The sequence below is a fragment of the Melospiza georgiana genome, chromosome 17, assembly GCF_028018845.1.
Source record: "Melospiza georgiana isolate bMelGeo1 chromosome 17, bMelGeo1.pri, whole genome shotgun sequence".
In the NCBI taxonomy this organism is placed as follows: Eukaryota; Metazoa; Chordata; class Aves; order Passeriformes; family Passerellidae; genus Melospiza; species Melospiza georgiana.
Window position 1 is genome coordinate 8545615 of NC_080446.1, and position 15918 is coordinate 8561532.

General features: G+C 47.7%; 1 protein-coding gene across 1 annotated transcript; it reads left to right on the forward strand.

The window, feature by feature from the left end:
* The first annotated feature begins 3156 nt into the window (after positions 1-3156).
* OCSTAMP (osteoclast stimulatory transmembrane protein) lies at positions 3157-7337 on the forward strand. Its single transcript, XM_058036483.1, has 3 exons — positions 3157-3264; positions 4156-5191; positions 6855-7337. The coding sequence occupies exons 1-3, from the start codon at positions 3221-3223 to the stop codon at positions 7335-7337; spliced, it is 1563 nt and encodes a 520-aa protein (XP_057892466.1). The 5' UTR covers positions 3157-3220.
* Positions 7338-15918: the final 8581 nt, after the last annotated feature.

Here is a 15918-nt window from a genome sequence, read left to right on the forward strand (position 1 = left end):
AAACAAAGAACCACCCCTAATTAATTAACCTTTCCTACGCCCTCAATTTCTCAAATGGGCAGAATAATGTGATCAACAGATGATACTGCCATGGAGAATTATCTTCAGACTTAAATAATTCTATTTTAGCCCTTCATTCATCTTCTTTCTCAAGCTGTATAGTTCCTTTACCCCACCCTCTGCCTGGGGTACAGCATTGCACCCCTCCCATCCCTGTCACCATGACAAGGTGACACTGTCACCACAGATTGAACCTGCACAGGTTCCCCCCCAGTCTGCACTCAGAACTGAGTTGAAAACTTCTGTCCTGATGGGTACAAGCTCAGTGCTCATCCTTTATCCAGGTAAATCCAGGCTCTGCTTCCTGGCAATGACACCAAAGGAATCCTCTGCTGTCTCACAATTCCAGCAAGCTGCTCACAGGCATGTGGGGCTCAGGCTCCTAAACCTAGTGCTAAAAGGTCAAAATTGGTGATATAAAATTTTAGAGCTTGGGCTCTACAGAGACTGGAGCTTGTCAAGAAAGCAAATTCCTTTTATATCATCTGGAAATGACACAAGGTGGGAAAAGGCACCTTGGAGCATCCCAGGAGGACACAGCATTGCTCCTTATCTTAGAACTCTCCCAGCCACAGAGTGGTTTTTTGCAGAACCAAAATGATCCCAGCCTCAGGGTCCTTGGGCAGAGTGTGACCACAAGATGTCACAGTTGCTTTGCTGCAATGCGTGGTCCTGCCTTTCCCGTGTCCCAGTCCTGCCCCTTTCCCACTCCCAGCCTTCAGCCCCAGGTATCCCTATGAACACACATGCTGGTACTTGGGGGTTTTGCTGCTGTGTTTTTTTGTTGGAGTTTTTTTTGGCAAAACAAGCTTCTTCATTGTATTCTGGGCAAGGTTAGGCATTTAGGTTTCTAGCTCATATACAAGTCATTCATGGTATATAAAATCAAAGTTTCCCCAGGTTTATGCCCTTGCTGTAGGTCCAGCTGGCAGACAACAATTTTGAGTAGAGCCAGAGGAAAAACTCAAAGTATAGGTGCAAACAAGCATTTCTTGGTGCTGCCATAGTTTCTGCTCAGTGTCTCCCCAGACCTCAGGTGCCTTTGCCAGACAGTGTAGCAAGCTCAGAAAACACCACAACATTGTGGACTTGAGAGGATTTTGTTCTTTATAGCCTATTGCTAAATGTATTTATTTTTCTGCCCCAGAAAGCTGCCTGCATAGCCTGGATGGGGTCCCAGGGGCTGGTGCTAATACCAGTTCACTCTGAAGCAGAGCAAAAAAGGAGTTTAGTTGTAGAAGAAGCTGATGAGCCTTGCAGGATCCAGCTATGGATCTTTTGGGGTTAGTCTCTTCGAGTGTGCACATTGAATTAAAGACCTAATTCATGGCCTGAGCAAGCAATTGCTATGGATGCTCCAAACAAACAGCACTTTCTTTCCTGCCCGCCTGGCTGGTGCCTCTGCCCGGCTGGAGCCAGGCAGAGTTTCTCATCTGGCCCCTGTGCTCCAGGGCACCGGGAGGAAAGCTTTGCTCCACCAGCCACACAGGAAAAATGAAACCCTCAGCTGTGAAGTGGAGCTGTTGAGCGGAGCAGAGAGGGCACAAGGGCAGAGGTTTGCTCTGCCTGCTGTGCTCCTCATTCCCTGCCCTCCCATTCCTGCCGCTGCCGTGGGATCCAGCCACGGTGCTGCTGTCCCACCTTTCTCTGGAGGGCAGAGCCCCACGTGCTTTGTCCCCAGGGGGGGCTGGGACAGGGCTGACCTTGAGCCCTTTGCCCTTTCCCACCCAGGGGAGCATGAGAACGTCCCGGGGGCCGGGGGTTCCCGGCTGGCTTGGCTGGGACAGCGGCTCCCACAGGGGATGGGCTCCGGGGCAGCTGGGGGAGCTCTGTCACCTCTGCCCACAAATGGTGGCTTAGCACGAGGGAGTCTGGCCAAGGGGCAGGGGAGGCTCCTGTGACCCCTGAGCTCATAAATGAGGAGCAAACACTGTGGTTTTTCCTCATCTCCAGGTGAGCAGGTTTGATGGCTGGAGCTCTGCTGGGCACATCCTGGGGCCTGGCAGGTTGGTCCCTTGGGATCTGCACAACCTGGCCTGTGACAGTGTTCACAGGGGTCTTATGTTGAGGGAAGAGAGGGAGATCTGACTTCATGTTTCAGAAGGCTTGATTTGTTATTTTATGACATATATTACATTAAAACTATACTAAAAGAATAGAAGAAAAAATTTCATCAGAAAACTGGCTAAGCTAAGAATAGAAAGAATGATAACAAAAGTTTGTGGCTCGGACAGAGAGCCCGAGCCAGCTGACTGTGATTGGCCATTAATTACAAACAACCACATGAGACCAATCCCAGATGCACCTGTTGCATTCCACAGCAGCAGATAACCATTGTTTACATTTTGTTCCTGAGGTCTCTCAGCTTGTCAGGAGGAAAAATCCTAAGGAAATGATTTTTCATGAAAAGATTTCTGCGACACTGGCCTGCACATCTGGGAGCTTCTCAACAGTTTGGGGATCCTGACTGTGGGTGGGTTTTCTCTGCAGTGGATTTGCTGGCTATCAGGAATTCAGAAAGGTTCAAGATTAAAACTCTCTCTGCTGGGACTGTGAGATGAGCCTTGAAGCCGTTTGTGAACCCCACACACAGTTTCAGCAGGGAGCAGCAGCCTGTCAGAACAGATGAGCAGTTGCCAACTGGGTTGCTGGATCCTGCTGTGCCTTTTGTGCCCATATAGGGCATAGATATAGAATATCTGAAAGAGGAAAAGGTCCCTTCCACCCTGAGAGAGATGCCAGCCCTGCTCGCTGCTTGCTGGTGGGCAGTGGGAGGAGTAGTCATCTGATTTCCCCATATGGAATGATGACACCCTAGGTTCCAGGATCCTTGTTCCATCTTTGTCAGCCTGCGTGTCATTGTCTCTTTTTTTTTTTTTTTCACCTATGTGTCATTAAAATAAGCCTTCTCTGCAATAAGGGTGAGACCAGAAAAAGTGTGAAGCCCGAGCAGTGCTGTGCATCCTGGCACTGTTGTGTAGTGCTGTTATTCCCCAGGCTTCATCACCAGGTTTTGCACGCTTCAGGGATTGCTGATCTGAATTGCCTTAAAACATCCTGGGTTTTGAGTCCTGGTTCTCTGGTGCTGCCTTGGTTTCCTACCCTGCCTCACCCCACAACCACATCGGGATCCTCTCTCAGAGCAGCAAGGCACTGGAGCATGGAGAGTCCTTGGGCAAGTCTGGGGCACCTCACTGCCACTGGGTATGTAGAGAAAGCTTTATTCCCCCCCTTTCTCTCTGTCTTGATAGCTATTGTATGGCTTTTCCACAGAAAACCCCCTTTCCTAGCTAAAATTGTTCCTCAAGGGATAGCTGAGGCTGCTGTCCAGCAGTGGGAGACAGGGATTGCCTGGCTGGGTTTAACCTCAGGACAGGCTCTTCTCCCCTCCAGGTTTTCTGGTTTCTGGAGAGTCACTCCAGATGTGAGGCCTGAGAAATTATATTCTTTCCCAAATGTTTGTTTCCATTTGACTTTTGAATAGCTTTATGAGACATTTCATCCAGTCTGTAGTGGCCAAATTCTTGTCCTTGGAGACTTCCTCTGGCACTGCAGCTTCAGTGTGAAACTGTTTTCTTGTTTGTCACCCTTGAACATGTGGATTTGTGTTTGGCCTCCTCTTAAGAGGCAGGGAGAGCACCACTCAACTGCCTCTTGTCCATGGTAAACCTTTGAAATACAGAGCTGGTCTAACAATTTCCACAGAAGCCAGTGGCCTCCTCTTTCTCCCTCCAACATCCTCTAAATAAGCATTAAAGCCTCAACCACTGCCAGTGAGGTGACCCCTCAGAATGAGTCTATTATGGTTTTTATAGAATAACACAATGTTTTCCTGTGCTTGCATTAATAGAGGAGCAGTTGCATTGTAATTAGTATTTATTTTTCAATAAACGCCTCGAACTTCCCTGTCCTGCTGCTTCCAGGGGAGATCTCAGCCCCAGCTACTCGGGGAAGTTAGCAAGGAAGTAGAGAAGGGTGAGACCAGAGGCAACCAGAGGAGGACAGTACAAAACCCCATAAATTATCATCTCAAGAACGCCTCTAATCAGTGTTTATGGACTTCCTCTGCTAACACACAGGCACTTGTTTTTCCAGGATGAGAGCCCGTGTTTACTGCGAAGACTTTCTGTTCCCAAAGGTGCACAGAACTATGGCAGAGCTGTGGGGGATTTACTCCAAACCTGTCCCAGCAGACAGCAGAGAGCTATGGACCTTGTTCCTGCAGTGCTCCTGCATTACAGCAGTCATAGGAGGCCTCTTTTACAACTGGATGTTTGCTTCCCTGGAGTACTCCTGGCGCCTCTCCGTTGCCATGGCCATCTCCCTCAGCCTGCTACTTCTCCTGACTCTCTTTCTGGTGCATCCTGCCCGTTGTGTCTTCACCATGATCATGCCCACCTTAGGGACCAAGCAGGGCCGGAAGCTTCTCTTCTCCACCTGCATCATGATTGCAGTGGTGAACATAACGCCCAACATCATAAGCAACATGAAAACCATACTGCAGGTCATTCAGTGCATCTGCAAGAACTCCTCTGACAGCCTTCTGAACTCAACTACTCTACTACAGAAAGTTTCCTGGGAGTTTGCAGATGCAGTCCAAGAAGCCACTCATCCCATTTATAAGCCTATGAATGGACATGTTCGCTTTTCATTGTTGCAGAACAGCCCCTTGATTTACCAAAAAATGCACCTTGCTGGTGAGAAAATTAGCAGAGAGTTCTTGTCTGTTGAGGTACTGGTCAAAGACTCAGTACGAGCAGCCAACAGACTGGCTGCTGGGTTCCTCATGCTCTATCTCTGCTTTGAGTCCACCTGGTATTTGAAAAATTATCTCACCAACGTTCGCTTTGACAATTTTTACATCACCAAGAAGCTGGAATGTTTAGCCATGGACAGAAGAGCAGCTCATCTGGTGGGCTCATCAAAAAAACTCATCAGACCAACAGGCTTGAAGCTGACCAGGGAAGAGGTGGCGCTGTGCCTCGTGCAGGCCATGCTGGTCACCGTGGCCCTGATGCTGATGCTGGTGCTGGTGGCCATGGACCACTTTGCCTTCAGCGTGGCAGACACGGCGGTGAGAAAGGCAGCGCAGTTCTCTGTGGTGCCTGTCACTCTCAGCATCAAATACAAAGTGAGTCCTGGGGTGTCCTGCCCTGTGTGGGGACCCCGTGTCCCTTCAGGGAGGAGGTGGTGGGGATTGCAGTCTTTGTACTCTTATTTACACAATCCTGACTTCCCTTCCCAGCAGCCAGCAGGATGAGCAACAGGCTTTGGGGAAGGAGGCAGTGGCACAACCTCAGCTGCTCCTCCCAGGGCATCAGATAGCAGCAGTCACTCTCCAAGTTACAGCCCCTTGGGAGCTTGGAGGGGAGCAAATAGTGCCTCATGCTGCAAAGGCACTGCTAGACCAGGCAGCCAGATGCCCTTGTGTCTCCATGTGACAGTGGTGACAGAGGTTTTCAGGTGAAGGGAGAATGTTGACTCCATGTTCACAAGGCTTGATTTATTATTTTATTATATATATATATTACATTGTAACTATACTAAAAAGAAAAAAAAGGAAAGGTTTCCTCAGAAGGCTAAGCTAAGAATAGAATAGAATGAATAACAAAGATCTGTGTCTGGGACAGAGAGTCCAAGCTATCTGGTCTGTGGTTGGCCATTAATTGTAAACATTCAAGATGGCCCAATCAGACAAAACCTGATGCATTCCACAGCAGCAGAAAACCATTGTTCACATCTTGTTGCCGAAAGTGCAGCTTCTCAGAAGGAAAAATCCTAAGAAAGGATTTTTCATAGAAGATGTCTGCAACATCTCCAGGCTCCTTCCCTAAGCTAGGTGGAGGAATGGGAGTCCCTTGGACACTGTCCCCCCATTGCAGAGGGGGTGCAAGTCCAAAAGGAAGGGGGCAGCTGATGAACACTGAGAATGTCTCCTCATCCTATTGCATGGGCTGTTTCTTCAGTAGAAATCCCTGCTTGCTGGCTTTGTCCTTGCCCTCTGCAATCCTTCCCACAAACCTTACCAGTTTCTAACTCAATATTCTTTGGCCTGGTGTGTGAACTTTCCTCTTCTGCCACACAGCCTGCCTCCTTCCCCAGCCCAGGATCCTTACTGCAGATACCTGCTTATGATGGATTTACAGGAAAACAGACAGGGCTTAGAAAAAGCCTCTAATATTCAGATATTTAGCCACTAATGCCATGGTCTGCATGGTGTCTTTCACCATAAATCTCATATATGTTATGATGTCTGTTCCAATGGATGAAGATGACACATAGGGCTGGCTCTCAGCCTGCCCAGTGCTCAGTGCCTGCACTTTGCACTGTTACTCAGCCTGAGGTGATCACATGTCACTACAGGACACGAAACAACACAACACACACACACTTCTGGGGAAAAAAAAAGGGAAGTTTATTTTTTGACTCTAACATTTATAGATTTCTAAAAGTGACATAGGATTGGAGAATGAAAGTGCCACTTCTCCAATGACACTGGACAAACTAACAGTCTATCAAATTTCTTTTCTTCTATAAAAGAATGTGAAACAATAACTTATTTACAGAAAGTGTGTGAGAAAGTTTGTTACAAGAATGTAAACATCAGAAGGCTTGGAAAATCTTAAAAATTCAGAGCAACAATCACACCCTTCAGCGTCCTTCTTCTAGTGCTGTAACAGTGATTCCACCCCCCCAGATGATTTTGTAGTAACCAGTCGATTTTGGTTTCTTCATACCCCAAATGGTTCCTTCATACCAAAATGGATTTACATTTCAACTCTCCTTTTTTTCAGGCTGAAATGGGAATCGTGCCCTTTCTATACAAACTTTTCTGGCGTCCTCCCGAGGCCTTGCTGCTCAGGGACTTCAACAAGACCTACCACCACCAGCTGATCTTCAGCTCTGCCCAGTGCAGGATCAGCCCCCCCGGGCCCCCCAGCCCCTCAGTGCTGCTGGTTGTGGGGCTGCTCTTCTGCGTCCTCTACGGCTCCGCGCTGCTGGAGCCCTTCGCGCGCCGCCTGTGCCGCAGCATCGCCGCCTCCTTCTTCCCGGGCCGCGAGGACCAGAGAGTGCTGCACCTCTACGGGAAGCTGGCCAGGAGGCAGGGCAGGGAGCAGAGCCCTGCCAAGGGTGCCCGGGGAAGCCAGGGGGATGGCTGCATGGCTGGCACCACAGCACGGGCTCCGGCCGCGGGATCGCGCGTCTCGCTTTCCGGAGTTCGGGAAGTGTTCGGAGCTTGGGAAAAAATACTGAAAAAGAAACCAACAAAGCCTTAAAAAATCCCAACCCTAAAAAAAGAAAAAAAAAAATTGAAATGTCACATTTTTGCATTAATTTGAGGAAAATGGGCTACATTTCCATTTTAATATCTATAAGAAGGTCTGAAGGGAGCTGTTGCATATCCGCAGCACTAGGCAAGGCTAACTGAGAAACAGATGGGAGTTGGGGTCAGGGAGGAGCTCATTTACCTTCTCTACCACATCTGTGCTGGAAGAAGTACATACTTCCTTTCTTTCTTAAGTTATACCTCCAGGGAAAGTCATTTGACTTGATTAATTTAATTTTCAATGTCTTTTTCTTTCAGGTTTTGTGCACAGAAACCTGGGTACACCAGATAGATTTAGTAGTTTATTCACCAAAGAAAGTGTCATTCCAACCTGCTGAAGTAAATTCAAGATCAATATGACCATAAGAGGCTCATACTGGGCATGGGTGGTGGAAATCAGCACAGGATGGCTTTACAAAATCTCTTAAAAATGGCTGTTCAAAATAAAATAGAAATAAAATAGCTGCAGGACCTCAGAAGAGAATGAGAACAGTCAATAAAGGTCAATGGGTGTTGATCTCTTTTCCCAAGTAAGAAGTGATAGGATGAGAGGAAACGGCCTCAAGTTGTGCCAGGAGAGATTTAGATTTCATATTAGGAAAAAAATTCTTCAAGGTTTACCAAGCATTGGCACAGGCTGCCCAGAGCAGTGGTAGGGTCACCATCCCTGGAGGGATTGAAATGACACAAAGATGTGGAATTGGGGACATGTATTAGTGGTCCCTTGGCAATGGGTTAATGGTTGGATTCCATGGTTTTAAATGTTGGTCTGTTTCAAGCAGAGAAAATACGTTATTGTATCCAAATTAATAAATGCATCACTTGGGCAGCATCTGAAATGTGTTATTTTTCCAAGAGAGGCAGACTGGACACCTCTTTAGGAACCAAAGGAGAGATAAATCCCTGCCAGGTTAAAAACTAAACAACTTCACAGCTTCATTTCTTCGAAGCATATCTATTATTTTCCTCCCTTCTTCCATTAAAGTCTTCATTAAGGTAATTATTTGACATAATGCACCTCAATGAGATTAAATGACAGAAATGAAGTGGTAGCTGCTGCCAGATGCACTGAATTTTCTCATCTTCTGAGGTACTTGAAACAAGTATAATTTGGATTGTATTTTTTAAGCATCTATCTTACAAAACCCTGGTGAATTCATCTCCCCAGAGTTTTCAATGCCCTGTTGTTCTGATGATTAATCCAAGCATCTTTGTGCCTCTACAGCAGCTGGGGGGCTTTGTCATGGTGTTTCTGTAGAAAATGCCCTGTGCTCTATGGTTTGGGTGAAAGTAAAAAGATTTCCACTAAATACCTAAAATTATCTGGAGCTGGGGTTCAAACAGCTGGGAGGAGAGAAGCCTTCAGACAGCAAACCATCCCAGCAGCATGCTGTCTTCCAACAAGAACAACTTGAAAAGGAGTTTTTCCTCAGGAAGACTTATCTTTTTGACATCAGCCATGTTGTCCCTGGTGCTGAATTGGGCTGTATTTAATGTTTTCCCCAGACAGGGGAACTGGCAGGAGGCAGAGCTGCTGGAAATTGCTCTGCCCTCCTGAGAGGCATTGTTCCTCAGCCAGATAAAGGTGTGACAAATCAGAAAACATTGCCATTATAAAGCTGCATTGCCCACTGGAGGGGTGAGCTGCCTTGCCAAGGTTTGCTTGATGGTGCAAGAGAGAAATGCTGAGCAGATTAACCAGCAGGAAACATTAATTTATTCACATATTTTTTATTAAGTAGAACCAATGTACAAGTCTGGTTATTTGCTGAGGGATTTTCATCCCTCAGAGCCCCTCCACATTCACATCCTCACTCCTGCTCATCAGGGCTCTCATTGCCTTTGTTTTCAAGCCCCTGAAGCCCCTGATTCCCTTGGAATTTTGTTGTGTGTTTTAGTGAAGGGATGGAGGTGAACTGACTCTATTTCCTCAGCCTCAGGTATATTAGGTAAAACAAATGCTAAGTTCTTTTTATGGCCGGCTGTAAGGCAAGAATGAATGGCCTTAATATACTGAGGTGCAAGTGTAAATAATCCAGCTCAGACAGACTCTAGGAAATATCTCATTCATAGCCACAAATCTGCATCTATCACAGCAGACAGGCAAGCAAACAAAAACCTTTCTCCAGAAGTATTTTCTGACTTTTAAGCAAACCCCATTTTTATTTTGTTTATCCTATCTATATTATTTGCACTGTAATTGCAATGGAGAAGAGACACTTCCGTGCGCCAAATTTTAGAAAAGGAAATATTACTGAACATTAATAAAAGCAAGAAAGTACTTCATCAGGTGTGCAGAATGTGCTGTACCAAGTGCTTGTTGTTACAGAGTTATGGTGTTGACATTCAGATGTCACAGAATATGAAATAACCCATAATTACAGTCTAATTGTTCTGCCAGAGTTTTTATTCCTTTGTAATATCACACGAAGAGCTTTTATCTCCCCTCAGCATTATTGTGGCTGTTATCCCCCCAGGATGCCCCTCCAGCATTCATCCACCCAGATGAGTGTTCTGGGAGCTGCCAATCTCTGTCCTGGCTGCAGGCACATCCTCCCCTGCCTGCTGGGATGGGAGATTGAGGTGGGATGTGTCACAGACACTGCCCCAAAAGCACATCAGAAGATGTGTCATTTCCACAGCACACCTCCAAGCCTTGCTGGTTCTGGTGAAGGCTCAGCTTTGGCTGCCCAAACCACAATTTCCTCTTACAGACATCAAGGATCCAGAAAGAGTGGAGCTGCCAGTGCTTCCATTTCTTTGTGCAGCCCTGAAAGCCAACACTTCCACTTGCTTCTCTCCATTTGCTTATCCAGGCAGATTTCCTGGAGGATTGAGCACACTGGAGCAGGTGGCAGGGTTTATTGGTGAGCCCTGCCCTGCTGCTGTGGCTGATGCCCAGGTCCTGCAGGGCCATGGGGTGTGCAGGTGATGCCATCCCTGGATGTTGGGCTCCTCCAGGCTCGCACAGCCAGCCCAGAGCAGCACTGCTGGTGACACAGGGTGGGGAATCCCCTGGGATGACAATGTTTGTTTTCACAGGCTGTATAAAATACACTGTGTCCCACACACACTCAAACCTGCACAGAGCATCCTTTCCCATTCTGGTATTCTCTGCAGAGCTGAATAAATGCCCAGTGGTTTGGTTCATTGACTTATGAAATCAGTCCAGTGTATGTTGCTGCAGGTTTATTATTTTGGGTTTTTTTACTATTCAGGCTGCCCAGCCCTTCCAGGAGCTACCTGGAGCAAGCAGAGTTTGAAGGATGCACTTATCAAAATGTTAGTAGGGACACACTCAGAAATGAGAGGCTTGTGAATGGCTGGCCCAGGCCAAGCCCCTCATTTGAAATACCTGTTTTCATCTGTTTGGTAACTCTGGGGCAGTGAGAGGCTTTTTCCTTGAGGTCTCAGGCTGCAAACACAGCAAGGAAGCAAGGGAAGGGTGAAGGGATAATTTTCCTGTTTGTGAAATGGCCTCACTTGACTTTCTTTAAAAGCTCAAATTACAGTTATTAGCTGAAGAAAAATCATCAGTTCCTTTGTGTCCTGAAGGCATTTGTAAGACACAGTGCATCACAGATTGAACAGCAACAGCTCTTTAAAAGAGATTATTCAAACCAGAGAGGAAGGTACCCAGAACCAGGAGGAAACTGCCAGTGAGACAGGGAAGAGAGGATCCTGAGAGGACCCACAGAGCTGCCTGTGCTCCCTGAACCCAGAATTAACAAACTCTGTCCTCATATGAGCATGGGGAAGCATCTTTTTCCTGGGACAGCTCTTCCCAGGCTCCATGTTCCAATGAGAGGTTGGAGCCCCTGGCACCTCCAGGTCCATCAGGTACCCCCTGCCACAAGGGAAATGTGTCCCCTGTGTTGGTACCTGAGAGAAGAGCCTGAAGATATTCTCATCTTCAGACCTGGAATGGTTTCACCCACAGAAATCCACACCACTGCCTTCCTCTTAATTGTTTTCCATTCCTTCAGTCTTCAGCATTTTCCATAAAGCTGTTCCCTTCCACATTGCTGGCATGGATGTGATGCCACCAGGTCTGTGAGCTGCTCCCTCTAGGGCTGTTCACAGAAACCAGTAGAAAACCACCAGAGTTTGTTGTTTTGGTTTTTTTTTCCACATTTTTGTGTTCATGAAACACAAACCCAGATCAATTTTGCATCTGTTTAATTCCTTGACAGCTGCCTTTTTTGCTTGATCTCTGAGGGCAATAACCCAGAAAGCCCCAAAGCAATTGACTTATTGCCTGTGACTCTGAAACATTGAAGGTGATTTTGACAGAACTTCTCTCTCCTTTGTCTTTCTGACTGAGCAATCCCTGCTGCTTCTGTCAGACCGGCCCATTCCCCATCTCCATTGGCACCTGTCAGCCCTCAGGCTGCTCAGCAGAGCCACCAGCACCCTCCTGCCTGCTCCCTGCTGAGCTGCAGGAGTGCACAAGTGGGAATCACTTCCCCACCACCACTCACAACTCAAAATTTGGCCATTGCCTAAACCCTGTCACCAGGGTTTCAAAATCACTTGTGGTTTCTGTAATTGCAATTCTCCACATTCACTGGCACCACGTGGACACTGCCACCTCTGCCCCAGCTCTAGCAGCAGAAGTTTTATGGATTTAATATTTGTAGCAATGAAGCCCAAGGGAACAGAAAGAAGTTTTTCACAGATTTAGGTAGGAGGATCACTTTCTTTTAGCTCTGTTTATTTAATATACGAAACCTCAGAGTTTTTTCTGTTCATAGGACTAAGGGAGCTGCCCAGTGAGGCTGTGTGAGAGGGATGAGCTGCAAGAAAACTTCCTGGACATCCTGAAGGCAGTGAGGAGCTGCCTGAGCACCCAGCCTGGGCACAGTGCTGCTCACCTGGCCACGGAGCTGCACAGACACCATCCTTTCTTTAGGATTTTTCCTCCTGAGAAGCTGAGAGGCCTCAGGAACAAAATGTAAACATTGATTATCTGCTGCTGTGGAATGCAACAGGTGCATCTGTGATTGGCCCATGTTGGTTGTTTTTAATTAATGGCCAATCACAGTGAGCTGGCTCAGACAGAGAGTGCGAGACAGAGTCTTAGTTATCATTCTTTCCATTTCTATTCTTAGCTAGCCTTCTGATGAAATCCTTTCTTCTATTCTTTTAGTATAGTTTTAATGTAGTATATATCATAAAATAATAAATCAAGCCTTCTGAAACATGGAGTCAGATCCTCCTCTCTTCCCTTATCCAAAACCCCCTGTGAACACCATCACGAACACCCCTTTCCAAAAACAGCCCTGCCAGCACCCAGGGACGTGGCCATTCCCATTTGGGGACCTCAGGAAAATGAAGATTTCTCTTTGCTGATGTTTCAGAGAGTGGGTGGTGGCAGGTATTCATAGATGGCAGTACCAGGTGATGCCAGCAGAGAAGGAAATGCTGATGTGTGCTAAAAGAACAAAACGTGGAATTTTAGTTAAAAAAATCAATGTCTTTGGCCATCAAAACATTTACATTTAAGTCAACCTGGAAGAAAATATTTTTGCAAGTGTCAAGCTGGGTAGCCTCTTAAATACATGCCTCAGTCACATCCTGAACATCACAGTTACTGAAGGAGTATGTACAGGGAATATTAAACAGACATCACAGCAAACCTCGCAATTTTGACACAGAATCCCCCAGTGAGTGCACTGGGCAGGCACACATTCCCCCAGCCTGGGGATGGACACAGAGCAGCTCAGGCACAGGCAGGAGGAGCTGCTGCAGTGGGGTGCTTTAATGCTGCTGTTATCTGCACTAATAACTGCTGGATTGTCTGTGCCACAGAGCAAAGCAGCCAGGGAAATAATTACCTGCAATTATGCTGCACAGTGTTCCAGGTCTGAACCAAAACAAAGCTTTTTCCACTACTTGTAGGAGTCTGTCTTAATTTTGCTTCCTGATCCCACAAAGCCAATTCCTGGAATGGGTTTGAGGAAGCAAATGAGCCCCAACCCCCCTCTCAGGACATTTGAGCCAGATTTGTCCCTTCTCCTCCTCCTCCACACAGTTCTGTGACACAGTCCCCATCCTGAGGATGTGCAGCACTACTGTGAGACAGCAGCAGCGGATGAAGTGCTGCACTTGTGTCTGGTTTTGAGTCACTCCAGAGCACCAAAATAGACAAGCCCTTGGCTTGTGTGAGCAAACACTCGTGCCCACACTGCCAGTCCTTCCCACGGAAGGGCAGTGAGGGACAGGAGCTGCCATGCCCCAAACCTGGGGCCATAGAGGGTGTGAGGCTGCTGGGACAAGGAGGACCTGGTGCAGGCTGCCAGGGGAGCCCTAAGGAAACCAAATGGAAAGAGAAGAGAATAACTGTCCTTTAAAATTGACCCATAGGTGAAGGAAATATCATGGGAAGAAGTAAAAGCCTACATGGATTATTGTCTGCCAAAGAGCAGCATGAAGTTTCCCAAAGCAAAGGGGAAAATGCTATTTGCCACAGCATGTCAAAGCCTGGGGACAGAGTGCTGCTCCTTGGGCTGAGGCAAAAGGCATTTCATCCACCCAGGTTTGTGCAGCCCAGGTTTAAAAATTTGCCTGTGAAATGCTGGACTTGAATAACTCAGCATCAGAATGATCCTTCACACTTTGGATATGTGCCTCAGCGTCTGGGATTAACAGCACAATTCTGCCTTTAATTGAAATCTAATTAATAAAAGGAGAGTTCTCCCCTAGTCCTTTCCTCCACTCCACAGGTTAGGGGCCCCTTAGCACAATTGCTCTTTCAATTTGAAAGTGCATTTTCTGACAGATTGCAGAGATATCAGGAGCAAGCATAGAGCTGGCAGCAAATTGTGTTTCCTGCTGACCATCAGGGAAACACTGGATCTCCCAACCTGACCACCAGGGAGATACCAGATACCCCAGGCTCATTGCTGGAAGGATTTGGAATCTCCCAGTCCAGGACTGGTTAAGCCTTCTCCCTCAGAGGTGACACTGTGCTTGTTTGGGACTGTGGTGGTGTTTGCAGGGGTCCCAGGATGAGGGAAGAGATGAGAATCTTGACTCCATGTTTCAGAAGGCTGATTTATTATGATGTATATTATATTGAAAGAAAATTATATATTATAACTATACTAAGAGAATAGAAGAAAGGATTTCATCAGAAGGCTAGCAAGGAATAGAATGGAATGATAATAAAATCTTGTGACTGGGCCGAGAGTCTGAGACAGCTGACTGTGATTGGCCATTAATTAAAAAAACCACATGAAACCAATTAAAGATGCACCTGTTGCATACCACAGCAGCAGATAATTCTTGTTTACATTTCGTTTCTGAGGCCTCTCAGCTTTTCAGGAGAAAAATCCTGGCAAAGGGATTTTTCAGAAAATATCATGGCAATATGGGACGGGGAAAGGAAAGACAGCACAAGGAGGTCACTGCCCCATGTTCAGGGTCCCATTCCTCTGCTCCAGTCCCAGGCAAACGGGAAAGGCTGTTCATCTCACTGGCATCTCTGCTCCCATCCTCCTGAGGATGAGAAATAAAGGATTCCTCACCCTCAGCTCCACTTGCCCTGGGGTGTCACAGACACATTTTCTGAAAAATCCTTTCCTTAGGATTTTTTTCTCTTGAGAAGCTGAGAGGCCTGGGGGAAAAATGTAAACAATGATTATCTGCTGCTGTGGAATGCAACAGGTGCATCTGTGATTGGTCTCATGTTGTTGTTTCTAATTAATGGCCAATCACAGTCAGCTGGCTCAGACTGTCCGAGCCCCAAACCTTTGTTATCATTCCTTCTTTTTCTATTCTTAGCTAGCCTTCTGATGAAACATTTTCTTCTATTCTTTTAGTATAGTTTTAATATAATATATAAAATAAAATAATAAATCAAGCCTTCTGAAACACAGAGTCAACATTCTCATCTCTTCCCTCATCCTGGGACCCCTGTGAACACGGTCACACTAGGGGACAGCGAAGCCTCGGCGGGGGACAAAGGCACCCACACTCCGGGGTCCCACTCAGTGCTGGGCTGCTTTCAGCCTGTGCTCCACCCCACCCTGGGATCTCTCACCTGCGCTCCCATCCCCTGCCTGGGCTGCTTTCCTCCTCCTCCTCCTCCTCCTCCTCCTCCTCCTCCCGCTCCGGCTCCGGGCGCGCTGGGACCCGGCGGGCTGAGCCAGGGCATGCGGGCGGGGGCGATGCGGGGTCCCGGGCACCGAGGGGGCCCTGGGGGCTGCGGGCTGTCCCGGGGGAGGGCTGGTTCCTCCTGGGGGTCCCGGCGGCTGAGGAGAGAGCTGGAGAGCCCCGGGAGCCTGGCGGGTCCGGACAGTCCCGGCCGGAGGGTCCCGGGGAGCCGCTCCCTGCCCCTGCAGGCTGAGAGTTTGCAGGGGAGGGGGATGCCAGGAGCAGGGCGGCTGCAAGACCTCGGGTGAATCGTGGAAATAAAAAAATTCAAAAAAACAAGGGGAGGGAGGAGCCGGGGTGGGCGGGAATGCGGGGAGGGGGCTCGGGGCAGCCCCGGTCCCCGCTGCAGCCGCAGGGTGCGCGGGGCTCCGCCG